Source organism: Saimiri boliviensis, chromosome 1, assembly GCF_048565385.1.
Source record: "Saimiri boliviensis isolate mSaiBol1 chromosome 1, mSaiBol1.pri, whole genome shotgun sequence".
Classification (NCBI taxonomy): Eukaryota; Metazoa; Chordata; class Mammalia; order Primates; family Cebidae; genus Saimiri; species Saimiri boliviensis.
Genome location: NC_133449.1, coordinates 19,494,702 through 19,515,194, shown reverse-complemented (window position 1 = coordinate 19,515,194; position 20,493 = coordinate 19,494,702). Strand labels below are relative to the sequence as shown.

Here is a 20,493-nt window from a genome sequence, read left to right as displayed (position 1 = left end):
TACCTGGCAGAAGGGAAGTTCTTTCTGTTCTCTGAAAAGAAGTGTGTTTACCAAAGCATTAAAATGATAAATACATTTTTTAAAGATAAAGTCACAGGTCTCACACAAATACAAATGAACCTTGTAAAAAATTTATTTACTCATTAACCAGGGACCAGTAAGCTGCTAGAATCAGCTCTAAGCAGAATTTAAAGCATCCACCTATATCGTTGAATCAGGACTGGGGAATGAATTTACGTATCAATGCAAAATAGCTTTTCCCAAGGAGGGGTAAGATAACGATTTGAAATCCAGTGGAGAGGTCTTACAGTTGTGCAGAGCACCACAAAGAAAGGCGAACAGCCCCACCCAGCAACAGAATGCCCAGGACGGGGTGCCAAACTATGGCTGTTTTTTCACTGAAGACATTCAGTAATTTTTTGGTCCATTTCAATGTGTTTCATGATTTTTCCCTACAAAAAAAATCACTCATCTCTAAAAACCCAGCAGCTAAGCTGTTCTACGTTATCTTGTTTTCATTTATTCTCAATCCTTTTGCCTTTGGCAAGGTTGGATGGTATTTCCTCGCCCCCACAAAGGAGGCTTCGGAGGGAGGGGAGGGTGTAAATTCAATCCCTCCACCCGTCCAGGAAGCCCCCCATTGCCGCAGCAGGGGTGAGGGCATCTCCGCGCTGGGCTTGGTCCCGCCCCTTCCTAACAGACCCCACCCCTGGCCCGCCCAATAATCGAGCTGCGCGCAAAGGTCACGTGACCAGCCCGTGACGCTTCCGAAGCGGTACGTGGCACACTGTGCTCAGGAAAGCCTTCGGTGCCTGCTTTGTGCCATCTGCACCATCTCGTGTCTCCTTTTTCCCATTAAATGCCTCTTTTCTTGTGGGTCTTATCTCGGGGATGGTGAACTACGGGGCTACAGCTATCCTAGGCCCAAGAACCAGCCCTTGCCCTCAAGTAACAGGCGGAGACTGGCTGAGGAGAGTTGCACTTCTAATTGGGCGTGAGGTCTTGTCAATCTCCTAGTTCTTCCAATCAGAAGTCGGGTCCATCCAGCCTTGCGCTCTCCATTGGCCTATGTGGAGGAAGAGGGGTGGGTAAGCCGAAGTCGCTGCTCTCAGTGCGCAGGCGCGAAGGAGCTGACCAGGTTCCAGGTCGGGGGCGGGCTTGAAGACGCGTCGTTTGGTTTTGGAGCCCGTGACCGAGCCGTTTGAGTTTGACTGCAGGGTGGAGAACGTTTGTTAGGGGCCCGGCCAAGAAAGGTCCGCGAGATTCCCGATGGTGTCCATGACTTTCAAGCGGAGCCGCAGCGACCGGTTCTACAGCACCCGGTGCTGCGGCTGTTGCCATGTCCGCACCGGGACCATCATCCTGGGGACCTGGTACATGGTAAGGCGGGCGGGCGTGGCGCGCACGACCAGGGGCCCTGGGGAGCCAGGCCTGGTGCGGAGGGGGTGGGACTGGAAACGGGGTGTTGGGCTGGGCGGGAACGTGGAGGGACGCTGCTTTTTAGGGCGCGCCAACTCTAGATGAAGTCCAAGGACTCTGGGGAAGGAACCTAGTACAGGAATCGGAGTGGGGGGTGGTGTGCATGGGGAGATTGTTCTTTGGCAAGAATTTGAGGAGAAAAGCTGGCTTGGGAGAGCAGAGGCGTTTCAGGCCAAGGGACGGGGGTGCTAGGATGTGGTGGGAATTCCTCTGTTTTGGCTCTTTTTGTATTTCTGCGATCTGAAAGGCAGCCCCTCCCTTCCTCCTACCCACTGCTCCCTGGAATTTTTCCCCCTAATGAAACAATTAGGAGCGGACCTTGATAAATGCAGTTTCGTTTCGACGTTGCCTCCCGGTTGGGAAAGCGAAAGATCCAGTGGTAATCCCGTCGTCTGTTTCCTGGACTTTGTTTTGTTACAATGCCTCTTTTTCGAGTCTTCAGAATCGCTTGGGGGCGATAGCATTTGCCCGAGTTGACGCCTGACCAGCTTTTGTCCTGGTGCGGCCTCCTCCCTGCGCGGTAGATGCTCTTCGCAGCCGACCCGCTGTTTTTACGGAGACCTTTATGGAGAGCCCTCTCCGTCCTGGCCACCTACGCTGGTATCTTCTGGGTTCCAAGAGCTGTCCTAACCAAGTTGACACTTGTTGACTGGTGGTTCACTAGTAATATGTTTGTGATTTTTCTTTTTTAATTAACCGTTTATAGTATCCATGCACATTAAACCTAACTTGTACGTGACTTCCAATTACGTGATTCAGTTTAGGTAGTTTTAGGTTATTAAGACTTCACGGAAGCTGTGACGAACTTCTTGCATGGTCGGCTTGGCCACTTTCTTTAATGACGTCGTGAATATGGTTGTGTGGGGAGTGCACCTTGATGATATCGTGCTGTTTTTGATATTTAACTGAACTGCAAAAGAGGAAGAGAGTTATCCCAGATGCAATCTGTTTTTCTCTGTACCCGCTGCTTCTCCCCACCCGTTGTCTTGAAATCATTAGTAAGCATTTGGACAAACGCCAGATGCGAATCATCTTAAATGAGGCAGATACTGTTTCCTGGCCCACCCTCGGGGACTACCTGACTCCACTTTCCTCCTACCTGCCCTGTTGTTAGTTACCGTCTTGTTTCTGGTGTACATTTAAAAAACAACACAACTTGAACGTGTAGGTTTGCTTGTGCTGTTTATTTTCTTGTTTTCTATACTTTTATATTCAAAAATACCGTCTTATTGGTAGAACTATATCACATTTTCCCACAGAGACTCTTTTGTTCTGTATTTTAACTGATTTGGAATTCTAAACAAAGTAATGACCATCAGCTGCATTATGTTTCTAACTTCGTTTTCTATCTTCTCCATTTTGCTGAGGGGCTGGGTCTAATTTCTTTTGTTTGTTCTTATCTCTGTCTTCTATTTCCCTAAGTGAATAATTCTAACCTTGACTATCCTCCAGCCTCTTACTCAGTTCCGTCTTCCTCACCCCCAGAAGAGGACCTTCTCTCCTACTTAACTAAGAGAATCCATCGGCCTGGCTCTCTCTCGCCTGCAGTCTGAGTCTTCCCGTTTCTTCTCGGATCCTTCCCTCTACTCACAGAACAAAGGGTTCCTAACTACTTGAGAATACCACCATTTCTATTTCAACCATCCGGATGTAATTGGCTGTATTTCTTTTCAGTTTTTTTAGGCAGATTTTTTTTTTCATGCTATGGGTTCAGCTTGGAAGATGAATAGAATAGCAGGAGAAAGTGGGAACTACAAACAGGAAACTCAAAATGCAAAGAGAAAAACTTAGCAGGGGCGTTTATTCTTACAAAGTAGGGAGGAGCTTACATCTGTTCCCTACTTTAAGCTTTTGTTGTGAGAAGGATTCATGTATTTCTGAAGACCATGCTTTAGTTTCACAATTTTGAAAAGATGCCATAGCTGTTCTTATTTTGCATAGACTTCTCAGGTTAGTGTAAAACATTTTATTGTAAACTGCTTAAATCATTTCACCTGTCTTAAATTGATTGCGATTTACTGACTATCTGCAGTGTAAAAGGCTTTGGTGGATATACAAAAGGAATAAACACAGGGACCATGTGTCATTTGTCTTCTGTTTTCCTATTACCTGCCAGATGTTAGATTCTCAAATGTTTCTTGTCTAACACAGCATATGCCCTTAAGATGTTTATGTTATCACAAAGAACTTGGAACACAGGTATGAAAAATTTATGGTACAGTGATGAAGGAGAAGGCGAAGGTAATCAGTAACATAAGATTCTAATCAGAGTAAGTACTGGGAAAAGGCCATTGGTTTTGTTTATTATAGTATTGTTGATGACTTTCAAAGATGTAGCTTCAGTACCGTAGCAATGTAAAGACAGTCTCTGCCAACTTGGGGAGATATGTAAGACTTACGATACAAGACCACCTAGTCCAAAATGTAGTATAATACTTTGAAACTAAGAGGGCTTGTCGAAGCAGTCTATTTTGTTCTCAGAAGCTGCTTTACTAAGACAGAGAAACAATATGGGGATGAGTGAGCATTAAATATCACTTCCCTCCCTACTTATCTTGTCAAGGTATTCTCTTCATTGATTCCTGGTGAGGCAATAATTCACAGTCTCCATAGGAGAATATTTATGTTTCTCTTTACTTGCCTGGGCCAGACTTCTGAGATGATGATTTCCCCTGTGTTGCATGGAACTTGGGGGTGTCCCTCTCCCTCGCTATCAGTGACTGTATTTGATATAGTCTCATTGCTTTCTAGCCATGGCTTTTGCTGGTCTAGTGTTAAAGTATTGTAATACTATCTACTAAAGTATTCATTGTATGGTATCAAATAGTGCTGTAGGACATAGAGAAAGCCAGAACCACTTATTATACACACCGGATGTACCAGCGCTGAAGTGTTAGCCTTTGGTATTTTAGATTGAAAAGAAGCATACCTGGTTAAGTAACAGGAAATTTCCAGATGAGCTCAAGTTTAAATTCTGGCATTCCTGAAATTGTTTTTGCTATCATTTATTGAAGAATTTGAAGCCAGTTGATTTTAAACAAGTGTTTTTAGGAGGTATAAGCTCAAATGTTTATTGAATAATTGAAAATGGACTTAATAGTCTGCCGCAGTAGATACACTTACTTTGTGGTTAATGGTGTGTACTGCAAGAATACATTTTGAGCATTTGTAATAATTTTATCTCTTGGACTTAATATATGGCTAATTGTTCATGAGTGTCTCAACCATAAGCAGTTTGAAATTATGTATCTGGGAGAGAAGTAAAAACAGGTTTCCTTAAGCTCTATTCCTTTCCAGCCCTCAGGTCTGACTTTAAGCATAGCTTGTTTATATTTCAGTTAGTTTCCTTCCTTAAACTAAGGAAGTTTTGTGCCTCTGCCTTTGCATATGCTGTTCCTTCTTGAAATGTGTCCTCCCAAGTCACTTTCTAAAAACTTTGTTAAGGAAGTTTTCATACAGACAAAAGTGGTGAAATAGTATGAAAACCTCTCGTTTATTCGTCATCCAGCTTCAGCCATGAACAACATTTTGCCAATTCCAGGTAATTTAATGCTTAGCTTACATATTTTCATGGTAAAGCTTTCTTCACTTCCTAACCAGAGGGGTCTGTTTTTCTGATGGTGCACCTGCAAAAGTTTCTAGATGCTTCTTGTATGTACTTATTAAATAAATAGTACTCAGGACACATTGGTATGATTGTCTTTTGCTCTGTATTTTTCTCTCTACAGCAAGATGTTCTCCTGGAGGGAAAAGGGTGATATCTTACTTTATAAATGTGTTGCTGGGCTGGGGGCAGTAGCTCACGCCTGTAATCCCAGCACTTTGGGAGGCCAAGGCAGGCAGATTGCCAGAGCCCAGGAGTCCGAGACCAGCCTGAGCAACATGATGAAACCCCGTCTCTACAAACAAAAATATATGTATATGTATATGAATATGTGTGTATATGTATATATATATATATGTATATTAGTGGGACGTGGTGTGGTGGTGCATGCCTGTAGTCCCAGCTACTGTGGAGGCTGAAGTGGGAGGATCTCTCGAGCCTGGAGGCAGAGGTTGCAGCGAGCCTAGATCACGCTACTACTCTTGATCCTGGGTGACAGAGTGAGACCCTATCTCAAAACAAAATGTGTGGTGGCTAACTTATTAATTAAAACATTTGAGGTGTTCATTATACATTTGTTAAATGAATTGTCTCCTCCAAAAAATATGAATACTCATTTGTCTTTACATCTAACAGTAAACAACAAAACTTTTAATTATACATTTAAAGAATGTTTTAAAGACAGTCAATTTTGATCTTTTTCAGATAATAGACTTTGCTTAGTTCTGTAGATTGGCTGTACATTTAAAAAACGTTTTAAGCCAGGCTTGGTGGCATGTGCCTGTAGTACCAGCTACCTGTGAGGCTGAGGCTGGAGGATCGCTTGAGTCCAGGAGTTCTGGGCTGTAGTGCACTATGCCAATCCGGTGTCTGCACTAAGTTTGGCATCAATATAGTGACATCCTGGGAGCGGGGGACCACCAGGTTGCCTAAGGAGGGGTGAACCGGCCCAGGTCAGAAATGGAGCAGGTCAGAAACTCCTGTGCTGATCAGTAGTGATATCACACTGAATAGCTACTGCACTCCAACCAGGGCAACATAGGGAGACCCTGTCTCTTGAAAAAAAAAGTTTTAAAGATAGTAAATTTTGATCATTATGAGATAACAGACTTTGCTTAGTTCTGTAGATTGACTCTCCTGTGGGTGCTTTCTCTTCATGGGAATCCCTTATCTGGATGCCTCCTTAAACCAGACACACTGTTTTAATTATTATCTCAGTAGATACTGCATCTGGGCAAATTACACTGTGCAGGAAAACTGAAGAAGAATGATTTTTTAAAAAGTCTTCAAAGAATCTTCTGGAATAGATGTGACAATGAACCGAGAAAACAAAGAATCACTCTCTCTAAACCCTGTGCTTCCATGGATCTGATACAATTATTTTGTAACAAGTCATATCTAACACATTTCTTATTGTACACACTTATAAGATGTACAAGAAGCTTTCAAAAACAATGCACACCACATGGTTTGACTGATTACAGTACTGTTCCCACATTGAGTGGTGAATTGAAGCCCATGCTGCTAAAATATTGCTGCATTGTATACCTGTCCCTATTGCCAAGTTTAGAAGTGAATAATGTTTTTTTAAGAGGTAGGGTCTTGCTATGTTGCCTGTGCTGGTGTGCAGCAGCATGATTATAGCATACTGCAGTGTTGAGCTGGGCTTAAGTGATCCTCGCACCTCAGGCACCTGACTAGCTGGGGCTACAGGCACACACCAGTGTCCCCAGCTTAATCATTCTTTTTAAATTACATTTTTATTTTCTTTCTTTCCTGAATACAGCAAAAGGAAAAAAAAAAGAATCAGGAATAAATATTTGGAATAGTTTGTACATAGGTGGATATTTTCAGAGAAATTTGATATTGTAAGACTACAGTTAATGTTATGTATTTTTTTGAAAAACTAAATATGTGACTTAGAAATATCAGCTTTAATCAGAGGTAAGTTGCCAGGGCTTATATATGAGCACAGGTAGGTGTTCATTGGTGAATATCTTTAAGATCACAAGGATGCCAGGAGCGGTGGCTCATGCCTGTCATTCTAGTACTTTGGGAGGCCAATGTGGTAGGATCACTTGAGGCCAGGAGTTCAAGACCAGACTGGACAACATAGTGAGATGCCATCTCTACACAAAATTTTTTAAAAAGTTGCAAGGATGGATTTTCCAGTGTAATACTTAAAGTTGGGGTTCTAATGAAGTGATGCGATCTAATGGAATATAATTAAAGAAGATTTGAAAAAAGCTTTAAGTAGCACTGAAATTTGTTTCACTATTCTTGATCCCTTTGATTAGTCCTACGATTTATTTTGTTTAATAATCAGGAATATGACCTACAGTGAAATGAAATTTGAAGTGTCACTAAAAGAAGATACAATGGATGAGCGTGTGACTTATCCATGGAAGAGAAGAAAAGAGGTTTTTGTTTTGTTTTGTTTTGTTTGTTTTTTTAAGGGATAGTCTTGCTGTTGTTGCCCAGGCTGGTCTCCAGAGCTCAGGCAGTCCTTCCCACCTCAGCCTCCCAAGTAGCTGGAACTATATATAGGTGTGCGATTTTTAGAAATCTTTCATGTAATAAAAATATTTAAGAAGGGAAAATAGAACTCCTAAACATTTTTGGCATGTCATTCCCTTCGTTTAATAATTGGGTTTGCATGCTTTTCTTGACAAAAGAATTTCTGTACCGCAAAGAGCTTTTTCACTGTGACTATTCTGTGTTTAGCAAGCAAGAGTTTGCTGAATTGATTTCAAACTGATTTCCATACACAGACGTATAATGTTTTAGTAGATATATCTGATTGTTCAGTAATTAATTTGCCTAGTTGTATTAGCTCATACTCATACCCCATACACACTGGCCAAAACTGTTGGAGTAAATGTGGGCAACAAATCAGCCTTCACCTGGGGAGCCACCTTGCAAAAGTGATTGTTCCTGGTAAGTCCTCTAAAGAATTGAAAGTTAATGTACCTTGCCTCTGAACAATGCAAGGAAAGAGGCATGCTGCTGAACATAGTAAAGTATAAACATTTTATAGCCTTAGATAATGGTTTCTTTTGGAAAGACCTCAAACAAGAGTTATTGGGGGATGGTTATTAATAATTATATAGTGCTGAGAAGCAGGATGTCTTAAATACCGGATTTGTATCCTGATTCTCCCGTTTGTCAGCTCAGCAAGCTTAACACAAGTTACATGGCTTTACTGAATCTTAGTTTCCCCATCTGCACGTGGGCTTTAGTAATATACTTCACGGGTTGTCGTGAGGAATATGTGAAGTAATATATGTAAATACACGTCTTAGAGTGTATCCTCAATAAATACTGGTTGATTCCAGATTTGATATTGTGACGTTGTTTAGATCATCTACCCTAAAGATAAAACTTGATCTGCTTATCTAGCAGATGATAGTGAAATGACTTCAGCTGATAAAAGGAAAATGCATATCCTGTGTGTTTATCATTCAAGGTGAAAGGGAAGAAGTATTTAATAGTTTGTTTAAAATACTGTTGATAGCTGGCTGGGCGCAGTGGCCCACACCTGTAATCCCAGCACTTTGGGAGGCTGAGGAGGGTGGATCACTTGAGGTTAGGAATGTGAGAGCAGCCTGGCCAACATGATGAAACCCCATCTCTACTAAAAATAGAAAAATTAGCCAGGCTTAATGGTGTGTGCCTGTAGTCCTAGCTACTTGGGAGGCTGAGGTGGGAGAATCACTTGAACCCAGGAGGTGGAGGCTACAGCGAGCCAAGATCGTGCCACTGTACTTTAGCATGGGCGACAGAGCGAGGCTTAGTCTCAGAAAAGTCCCAGCTACTTGGGACTACTGATGCAGAAGAATCGCTTGAACCCAGGAGGTGGAGGCTGCCGTGAGCTGAGATTGTACCACTGTGCTCCGACCTGAGCGATGGAGCGAGACTCCATCTCAGAAACTAAATAAAAATAAAATACTATTGATAGGAATTTAATGACCCTTGAAAGTACCAAACGTTCACATTTTCACAAAGGGAAGGAGGGCAGATTCTGTGAATTTAACTAGGTAAAGGAGGCCTAACTCCAATCCTAGGTGAGATTTCTATCTTAAATCATTAACAGTACTCTTTCTTAGTACTTAAATACAGTGTAGCCTCCTGGGATACTGCAGGGATTGGCCAGCAAGTATAGGCACAACTCATTTTCTTTCAAAATGGATTTACAATCCATGGAGACTAGGCAAATTCACCAGATATTATGATGGGATTTCAGCAGGATATTCCTCTATAGGTAAAGAATTTTATTCAGAAGTTGCTGGTTAATGGGAAGGGGCAGCCTCTGGCAGCTTTGTTCTCAGCTCTGTTCTCTTTTGTTAGTGACTTAGATGGAGATACTGATTACATGCTGATGATAAATTCAGGAAGCTGAGACAGGCAGTAAATAGTGTGTCAGAATCTATATCTAGGAAATCTTCACAGGCAAGAATGTAGTAAGATGAAATTCAGTTGCACGTATAGTAAGGCTTATGTTTGAGCCTCTGAATCCAACTGTACAGGTACAGGAGGTGGCTTAGCACAATCAAGCGTGAAAAAGAACTTGGTGTTTTAGGGAGTTACTTGCATGTGTTACTCAGAAAATTTATAAAGCCAATGCAGGCTGGGTGCCGTGACTCACGCCTCTTATCCCAACATGTTGGGAGGCCAAGGCAGGAGAATTACCTGAGGCCAAGAGTTTAAGACCAGACTAGGCAACATGGTGAGTGAGACCTTGTTTCTACCAAAAACAAAAACAAAAACAAAACAGTACAACTTTAGGTTGCACTGATTGAAATTTGTTAGCTAGCATATGAGAACTGAGATCCCATTGTGTTCTGACCAGGATGATTTTACCTAATTTTAATATACATAAAACTGGAGCATGTGTGTAAAGAGGGAAACAAAAGGGAAGTAGGTAGCTAGGAAACATGCCAGTCAGAGGAATGACTTAGAGACCTGAATGTCTATTCTAGAAAACACAGTATTTGGAGGCTATTTTCAGGTATTGGAGCACTTATTTAGAAGGGAGAGCACATTATCTCAAAAGGTAGAATTCAGGCTGCGTGTGGTGCCTCACACCTGTAACCCCAGCACTTTGGGAGGCTGGGTGGGGCTGGGTGAATCACTTCAGGTCAAGAATTAGAGACCAGCCTGGCCAACACAGTGAAGCCCTGTCTCTACTAAAAATACAAAAATTACCCAGGCATGGTGGTGGGCACCTGTAATCCCAGCTACCCAGAGGCTGAGGATCACATGAGTCTGGGAAGTGGAGGCTTCAGTGAGCCAAGATTGCACTGCTGCAATCCAGCCTGGGTGACAGAGTGAGACTCCATCTCAAAAACACAAACAAACAAACAAAAAAGGTAGAATTAAGACCAGTAGATGAGTTAAGTGACATTCAACATCTTGTTAAGTCTCTTAAGCATTTGAGTCTAGCTCAAGAGAAAATAGTTCTCTATCACCAGATGCTGTGGAGGGATTTCAGGCATCTGATGAATAAATATAATGATGAACAGTAACTTCTTTATACCCAGAAATTCTGAGTTTGGTATATGAATAAATGTGCAGTTTTGAACATGAACCATTTATAATGATTCTTTAGTTTTAATTTTTGTGTCATTTTATTCTGGTGTATTGGTTAAGCATCTTATGCTTTGAAATGGTTAATATTATACTTTATAAAATATTTATTTTTTAATTATTCTCATAGTGGTAGTTGCATAATGTTTGATCTCAAGGTAGTCTCCCACTGTTTTATATCTTTGTTACTTCATGTAAGACAATCTTAAACATGAGAAGATATCTAGAGATTGTGCTAAGATTACATCCTGATGGTAATTAATGTAACTGATAGAATGTTATCTTTTACAGGTAGTAAACCTATTGATGGCAATTTTGCTGACTGTGGAAGTGACTCATCCAAACTCCATGCCAGCTGTCAACATTCAATATGAAGTCATCGGTAATTACTATTCATCTGAGAGAATGGCTGGTATGTGTTTAATTGAAAAAAATCTCCCCTGCTAATTTTTATATACAGTCATGTGTTTTTAATGATGGGGACACATTCTGAGAAATGTCATTGGGTGATTTTGTTGCGTGAACATCATAGGGTGTACTTACACAAACCTGGATAGCATAGCCTACTATACACCTAGGCTAAATGGTAGAGGCTCCTAGGCTAAAACCTGTACAGCAGATTACTGTACTGAATGCTGTAGGCAGTAGTCATGCAATGGCAAATACGTGTGTATCTAAAGATACAAAAACATAGTAATACTGTAAATACACTATTACAGTGTTACGGAACCATCATCATATATGTAGTCAATTGTTGACCATAATGTTATTTGGCACATGTGTCTCTCTCTCCATACAAACTAGTTATTTAGAGGATTGATTAGTTTATGCTTAAGTTACATTTCAGAAAGTTAAAATGATTACATAATAAGGGTAACAAGTTAAATTTAAGTCATTCTTACTGAGGCAGGAAAGCATTTTGATGGGGTTCTCAGAGACATTCAGCGAGGATTACAATAGAGCATTTCTAGCCAGAAAATCCAATGACTATTAGGTTTTTGAGAAATGTGTAAAATGTACCTTGACTCTCAGATACCAGGGAGAAAGAAATGAAATAAAAACAAACTGTAAACCTTTGAGGGCCAGTGGACAAATGTTGGGCTGGGAGATTTGCTCATGGAGCAAATAGGCTATTACAGTAAAATGTGAAATACAAATTATTTAACTATTGGTGATGTCTTTTGCTCAGAGTCACAGTTACTATATATATTTCTGTTCAGATGGAGAGAAACAACATTGGGTTAATCCTAGAGTAACACTGGAACATTCGCATAAATCACCTCTTTAGACCTATTATTCCCTGGTAGCAGCATACCAGAATGTCTGTTGTTCCAGGCATCCTGTGTATTTCTCACCTGCCACCCCATTTCCCCTGTTTTGCTCTTTGTTCCAGTATAAAACCTTGAACTTCACTTTATTGTTTTAATACTTTAAGAAATCAAAATAAGCGTGCAGTCTTCAGAAGCCTTTTTTGTTTTTTAAATGTAGCTACTAATAGAAGAAAGTTGCTCTGGTTCGAATATATGTGTGCCTCCAAAATTCATATGTTGGAGCTTAATCTCCAAGGTGATGATATTAAGAGGTGGGGCCCTTGGGTGGTGATTAGGCTATGAGGGCTCCACCCTCATGAATGGGATAAATGCCCTTCATTTTTTAAATTGCATTTATATTATTTGTTTGTTTAAAAACATTTTTTAAAGACAAGGTCTTTGTTGCCCCAGCTAGAGTGCAGTGGTACAGTAATACCTCACTGTGACCCAGAATTCCTGAGCTCAAGTGATCCTCCCACCTCAGCTACCTGAGTAGCTAATGTTTTTTGTGGAGATATAGGGGTCTCCCTATATTTACCAGGCCAATCTTGAGCTCCCAACTTTAAGTGACCCTCCCACCTCAGCCTCCCAAAGTGCTGCGATTACAGGCATGAGCCACTGTGCCCACCCCACAGCAGACTCTTGAAAGCTGATTGTTTGAATCACAAATTTTGCTTTCAAATTTGATAATACCGGTTTAATTTCATATTTTGTTTTTAACCTGAATTTTTCCAAGTGGTAGTTTGCATGTTGTAGTGGGGAAGTCCCTTAAATTCTTAACATTTGTCCTCTAAGAAAAAATAAAGAGGGCTATTTTTAGTTTAGTGCCAAATACTGATGATGTTTTACTGCCTAGTGAAAAGATGATATATACATGCTGGGCATGGTGGCTCACGCCTATAATCCCAGCACTTTGGGAGGCTGACGTGGGCACGCCTATAATCCCAGCACTTTGGGAGGCTGACGTGGGTGAATCAGTTGAGATCAGAAGTTTGAGACCAGCCTGGCCAACATGGTGAAACCCTGTCTCCACTAAAAATACAAAATTTAGCTGGGCGTGGTGGCGTGGGCCTGCAATCCTAGCTACTCTGGCGGCTGAGGCAAGAGAATCACTTGAACCCAGGAGGCAGAGATTGCAGTGAGCCAAGATCGCACCAGTGCACTCCAGCCTGGGTGACAGAGCAAGACTCTGTCTCAAAAAAAAAAAAAAAAGTTACATTTACCCAATGAGGAATATTCAACAGTTGTTCTAATTAGTCATCATAATTAATGCCCCCAGTTTTTTGTTTTTTTTTTTTAATTTTTGAAGCATCTTTTGTAGATATGAGGTCTTGCTTTATTGCCCAGGCTGGTCTTAAACTCCTGGCCTCAAGTGATTTTCCCGCCTTAGCCTCCCAAAGTACTGAGATTATATGTGTGGCTTGCCATGCCCGTCCCCCTCAGTTTCTTAATCTCTGCCCAGATGTATCACCTGAGGTTGGGAATTTGAACCAGCCTGGCCAACATGGTGAAAGCTCATCTCTACTAGAAATACAAACATTAGCCAGATGTGGTGGTATGTGTCTGTAATTTCACCTGCTCTGGAGGCTAAGGCACAAGAATCATTTGAACCAGGGAGGTGGAGGAGGTTGCAGTGAACCACGATTGCGCCACTGTACTCCTCCAGCCTGGGTGACAGAGCAAGACTCTTGTCTCCAAAAAAAAAAAAAAAAAAACACTGCCCGGGATCAACTACAGATTTGTGCTAAGAAACTCGAATAATTTATGCATGGTTTAGAATTGCTTGAGATTGCTGGCTGTTTTGTTTTGTGAAAAAACTAGTGAGCATGGATTAATGGAGAGTTGGAACAATTTGAGGAAGAGTTGAAGAACAAAGAAGAAAGTAGTTTGTGTAGCGTAGATACCAGGGTGCAGGAAGCAGTGCGTTTTAATGTTTGGGAGGTTGGGTGGGGAAACAGGATTAATGGAGAACTTGGAATTTCAGGTTATATTTATCTAGGTCAAGAGGTAATGTATGTAGCATTCTGAGTTTAATGCATCTGTCTTTTAAGCAAATGCCAGCCATTCCTTCAAGTTAAACCCTACTCATCTCATAAGACCCATCTTGTGTCATTTCTTCGTATTTTTTCCTGATGCTTCAGACAAAGCAAATTGCTTCTGCCTCTTTTGTACCACTTGACGCATTGAATTATAATGATCAGTTTGCACATCTTCAGACTCCTGGACTCCTAAGGCACAGGGACCTGTTTCTCTAGCAGAGAATGTGGTTCATGTGCCATCCTAAACCCATGTCAGTGAGTTGTTGTAGCAGTTTAACAAATACGTGCTTTGTGTGAATGTCTCAAGGTTCATTACTTCATGCTGAGACTTTGATTTTTTTTTTTTTTACCCTCTTGGCCTTAGATCTTTTTATAGATCTTTTTATATTTCAAAAATTTTGAAAATATTTAAATTTAAATATTTTAAAGCTAGCTCTAAATGACGTTTTGTTCTTTTTGTTGTATAAGTAGCTTAATTAGATTTTTGTTTTTGTTTTTTTAGATAATGCCTGTGTTCTTTTTGCCGTCTCTGTTCTTATGTTTATAATCAGTTCAATGCTGGTTTATGGAGCAATTTCTGTAAGTATACTGTATTTTCAGCTTTTAGAGATTGACCTTAGGGGAAGTTAATCATTTCATATATGTGATTACAATATTGTGGTGGTGATTTTTTTTCTCCAGTATCAAGTGGGTTGGCTGATTCCATTCTTCTGTTACCGGCTTTTTGACTTCGTCCTCAGTTGCCTGGTTGCTATTAGTTCTCTCACCTATTTGCCAAGAATCAAAGAATATCTGGATCAATTGGTAAGTGTGTTTGCTAAAAAATGTTTACATTGAAATTCTGAGTCAGCCTTAGGTATTTTTAGCTACACTTGCTTTTGAAAGTGTCTTAAAATAATTATTTCTGTTCTCTTTGCTACTGTGACAAAACTAGCAAGATAAAAGTAATTTCTTACCGTACATTTGGATAATTCATTATTAAGAGTTCCTAGAAATGGATATTGTGGAACTCGTAGTTCAGCTTTTCTTTTTGAGTGAATCAAAGGTACAGTAATTTGACTGTGTATGGCACTCTTTAAGTGATCAGCTTTTTTTCTTTACAAACGTCTGTGACAAGTATTCCAGTGCCTATCGTGTTTATAGCCCTATGCTAGGCAGTGTTGGTGATCTAAAGATAACTGTCTCATCTTTAGTGAGCAAACCATAATATTTGGGGGGGAGTCAAGATACATGAAGATGTCTGTGATAACAAATGGGAGCTGTCACCGCTGCAGCCAATGAGGAACTTGGATTCATGTCATATGGAGGGGGCCGGGAAAACTCTGGATTGAGGGGCCAAAGAGGATTTCATGGAAGTGGTCAGAAGGAGATGTGGGATCCAGGTAGTTGAAGATTGGCAGGGGCATCCTCAGTTTATTTCCAAAGTGCTGTCTTTCAGAACTTGGCTTCCCACTTCCAGATTTCCTGCCTGGCCCATTTTGCACACCACCAAATGTGTCCTTCATTTATTCCGAAAACATTTGCTGGTTGCTCTTAGGTGTAAGGCACTCTGCTAGGTCACAGCGATGAATCAGCGGAGCTGACTTCCTGGTGAAGGAATCAGGAAGTTGACAGTTACTGACATACCATTGTCGGTTCCTATGGGAGTGGATATCACATGGGAACTAAACCTGGGCTGGGAAGTGAGATTTGAATAGAGAAAGTATAGAAGACGATGTTCCAGGTAAAATAGAGACCTTGAGGCAAGAAGCAGCATGGTGTATAGTGAGGGCACTAGAAGCTGGCCATGGTGGCTGGCACACAGAGGGAGAGTGGGGAAGGCTGGAGAGAGGTGGCCAGGGGCAGGGCCTGTTGGCCTGGTCAGCCATGGTCAGCAGCCTCTTCAGTGTGGTTCTCTGCTCATGTTGTCTCCAGTGGAGAAATTTCAAGTGGTGCCTCCCTGCCTTCTGAATAAAACCCTTAGCATAGCATTCCCTCATGAGCAGCTCCCTTCTGTGTTTGTCCTTTTGTTTACAGATGAGGAACAAAAAAACAGGTCCCCCCCCACCCCCACCCAGGGAGACACCTGCCTTGGGTTTGGGGAGTGGTATGTGGTGGGTTCTTTTTAATTGTTTTTCTATTTTTTTTCCATTCCTTTGGTATTTCTGTTTATGCTGCTTTTTAAATGAAAATGTAATTATTTAGGCCTTCATATTGACATTTCCATTAAAAACAAGTATAACTTTAAAAAATTAAAATGAGCTTTATAGAAAAGAACATAAAAATGAATTTATTATTCCCTTTACAGACCGTGTTTTCTCTCTGTTTTGTTCACTTAGTGCTTCAGACTGGAAGGTATTTCTTCTGTTGGCTAGCCTTTACATGTTAAATTCTTCTTTTATAATGCCTTTCTCCCTGAACTTAGCTCATTGCCTTGTACACAGTCAGGTGTGAATAAGTATTTAAATGAATATAGCTGATGCTTTTCAGTAGAACAGAGGGTCTGCAGTAAAACTTGTGTCTTGCCTGGGTTTGTAACAAGTGGATGTCTTTTTGCTCCTGTCTGATGAGAGTTGAGATGAACGTCTGGAATTTAGAAAAATAATTTTCCCCATAGAGCATTTAAATGGCCCAGTTTATCTGTAGAACTTATATAGATCTGAGCATCTCCTGAGTTAAAGACGCAAGTGACACAGGAACATATCTCCAGGGCCATTTAGGGGATAGTGTTTTTCCAAAGGCCAGAAAGATGGAAAATAGTGAAAAGTAAAGAGAAAATGAGCTAAATTTATTTAGACTTTTTGGAGTATTGTGGGTTTTCAAACAAGTGTACTTAAAGTGATTGTTAGCATGCATTAATGGTGATGACGCTTAAAAGCACTTTACATTCTGTTTACACATTTGTATTAAAATACCACTTTTGACTTTGGTGCCTTTGTATTCTTCAGATGCTCTTCAGTTATCAGCAAGTGTAAGTGCGATGGCTGACTTGTAAATGTGTGTGTGTTTTTTTAATAGCCTGATTTTCCCTACAAAGATGACCTCCTGGCCTTGGACTCCAGCTGCCTCCTGTTCATTGTTCTTGTGTTCTTTGCCTTGTTCATCATTTTTAAGGTACACTGCTGACGAAATCTTTAGGGGGTGACTGAGACTGACACTGCAAATCTAAACCTTTTTGCTGCCTTACCGCCTTACAAGGCACAGGAGATTGAGGAACTGTGGGGTCAGTGTTTATTCTGGCACACTAGCAGAGATAGCTTCTAGGAAATGTTTTCTGTCTTGTTTTTAAGGAGTGGTTGTAAATGTCAGGATCCCTCTGTAAGTGAAAGGAACGATTTTTCAGGTTTTTGAAAGTGGTTCATGATTTGTATTGAAAATCTACTAAAATTCCCAACATTCAGAAACCCAGAATTTCTTCTGCAGCACACTGGGTTGACCTGAATTGAAACACCAACTCTTGTTTCTCTCTGAAATGTTGGCAATAAAACTTGTGACATTTAAATGACAGCAGGTAGGGAAAGGGCCTGGCCTGTGCTGTGTCCACCCAGAGGTCAGTTCCCTTCTACACAGAGGACGTGTGGGGAAAGCATTGTTAGTCAGCGGCATTTTAGAGCAGGTAGTCTGTTGAGTTTCTAGCATATGTTGACTTTGTTTTTATTCTTCCAGGCTTATCTAATCAACTGTGTTTGGAACTGCTATAAATACATCAACAACCGAAACGTGCCAGAGATTGCTGTGTACCCTGCCTTTGAAGCACCTCCTCAGGTTAGCTACTGTTGAATAAAAGGTCACCAGCACTGTTGACTGTTCCAAGAGAAGAACCTGGAGCTTGCCTTTCTCTTCCATGCCATAACCATAGGTTAGGGCCTGAACCCGGGTATTTTTATAAAAAGCTTAAAATCCGCAGGATTCAACATTTTCCGCTTGGAATGCTGAGTCCATGGGTTGCTTGCCTTATCCAGTTTGGCTGTTAGACCCTCATGAATGTCGTGCTTGTGGGGGACAAGACAGGAGACAGCTGTGTTAGGACCATGTATTCTGGGGCTTCTAAGGATGGCGAGTTCCATTGACTGAAATTTGTGTTGTTTTCAGAAAACATCCATATGATCCAAAGGGGGAGCTGACCTGTCTGGGGAGATGAATGCAGATGGTTCCATGGGTCTTTTGGGGAAGCCTACCTTTCAGAGCCCTCTAATTGCTGCTGTACTAACTTCCCAGGTTTTTAGCATATCAAATATATGTGGCCCATCTAGAGCTAGGCTGTCATACTTGGAGTCACTTAGATTGGAATGCCACTCCCCCACTGCATATGTGTGCCTGTTACCCTCAAAGACATGATAGAAGTTCATGACCTGACTACAGACTAATTCTGATGAAAGTCAGGATCCAGGAGCCAGTATCTTATTGAGGGCTTCCTATTGCTTGTTTTAGTGGGGTCCCCTTAACCCAAATCCTCAACACCTGAAGTGTAATTGGCACTGGAACTTTGTCACACTGGAATGAGGGCAGAACAGTGGCACTTACTGCCTGCCTGTCTAGGAATCCTTGTCCAGAAGCAGAATTCTGCCTCTCCCCAACCTCTCCTTCGCTAACAATCTTGGTAAAATTCCAGGTTATTTGTGCACCTCCTCCGGAACATTTTAGCTAACAGTTTTATATAACCTTATTTAGGGCAAAAAGTCTGAAAGCTGAATTATTCTAGAAAGGATTTTAAAGGAGAATGAAATCTGATAATTTTTTTTCTCTCTTCAGTATGTTTTGCCAACTTATGAAATGGCTGTGAAAATGCCTGAAAAAGAACCACCACCTCCTTACTTACCTGCCTGAAGAAATTCTGCCTTTGACAATAAATCCTGTACCAGCTTTTTGTCTTGTTTATTTTACAGAATGCTGCAATTCAGGGCTCTTCAGACTTGTCTGATATAAAATATGTTGTCTTTTGTTTAAGCATTTATTTCAAACACTAAGGAGCTTTTTGGACTTCTATTAAACATCTTTTTTTGTTGTTAAGTCTTTTACATTTTAATAGTTTTTGAAGACAATCTAGATTAAGAGCAAAGTGCCATTGTTTGCCTTTAATTGGGGGGTGGGAAGGGAAAGGGGGTACTCGCCACATATTTTCCTTTTTAACTGCACTTTCTTTATATAATAGTTTGCATTTTGTTATTTGCTATCCTGGGTACTTTCAGGAAGAGTGACTTAAATATTCAGGGTGACTAAGTAGTTGGGTATGAGATCTGAATTTTTAATCTACGGAAACAAGAACATTATTTGACATTTTGACTTGACTGTGGAAGACGATGGTTGCATGTTTCTAGTTTGCATATGTTTCCATCTTTGTGATAAGATGCTTTAATAAATTTCTTTAAATACTTAGCATTGTCGTTTTTTAAAATCTGTTACCTGGTTTTTTAAATGAAGCTGACATTTTCCATTACAGTGTATTCGGAGTGCCAGGTTTTTTTTTTAACTTTGAGAATACGGTTGGCCATTTGTATCCATGGGTTCTGTATTCATGGAGTCAATCAACTGCGGATTAAAAATATTTGGGAGAAAAAATGGATAGTTGGATCTGTACTGAACATGTATAGACTTTTTGTTCTTGTCATTGTTCTCTAAAAAATACACGAAACAATTATTTACATAGCATTTTACATTGTATTATATATTATAAGTAATCTAGAGATCTTAAAAAATATGGTAGGGTATGCATGGGTCATATTCAAATACTACACCATTTTATTATAAGGGTCTTGAGCAACTGTGGATTTGGGTATCTGGAACCAATCCCCCCATGGACACCAAGGGGCAACTGTACAATGATGCACATTTAATTAGAAATCATTTTCTTTTTTTTCTTTGAGAGTTTCGCTCTGTCGCCAGGCTGGAGTGCAGTGGCTCGATCTCAGCCTACTGCAACCTCTGCCTCCTGGGTTCAAGTGATTCTGCCTCCTCCCTAGTAGCTGGGACTACAGGTGCGTGTCACCACGCCTAGCTAATCTTTTTATTTTTTAGTAGAGCAGGGTTTCACCATGTTGTCCAGGATGGTCTTGATCTCTTGACCTCGTGATCTGCCTGCCTCAGCCTCCCAAAGTGCTGGAATTACAGGTGTGAGCCACCGCACCTGGCATTTTCCTAATCCATTAATGCAAACTATTTAAATTTTTGGGGAAGATACTTCTTGAATCACAGGACAAAATTAATATTGGTGGTTTGAAAAATTATGAATGCTGTAGCAATTTTTTTATGTTTTTTTTTCTTTCCAACTTTTTAGGTTCAGAGGGTACATGTGCAGGTTTGTTGCATGGGAAAATTGTGTATTGCAGGGATTTTGTCTGTTTTGTCATCCAGGTCATGAGCACAGTACCTGATAGCTAGTTTTTTGATCCTCAGCCTCTATTCTCAAGCCCTGGTGTCTGTTGCTGCCTTCTTTGTGTCCATGTGTACATAATGTTTAGCTTCCACTTACAAGTGAGAACATGTGGTATTTGGATTT

At 40.8% G+C, this 20,493-nt stretch overlaps 1 protein-coding gene across 1 annotated transcript; it reads left to right on the top strand.

The window, feature by feature from the left end:
- Positions 1–1,110: 1,110 nt before the first annotated feature.
- On the top strand, positions 1,111–19,373 carry LAPTM4A (lysosomal protein transmembrane 4 alpha). The gene is made up of 7 exons (XM_003935233.4): positions 1,111–1,380; positions 10,961–11,081; positions 14,521–14,597; positions 14,700–14,822; positions 17,016–17,111; positions 17,664–17,762; positions 18,750–19,373. Exons 1-7 carry the CDS (start codon positions 1,270–1,272, stop codon positions 18,822–18,824), a joined length of 702 nt encoding a protein of 233 aa, XP_003935282.1. The 5' UTR covers positions 1,111–1,269; the 3' UTR covers positions 18,825–19,373.
- The last annotated feature ends 1,120 nt before the right edge of the window (positions 19,374–20,493 follow it).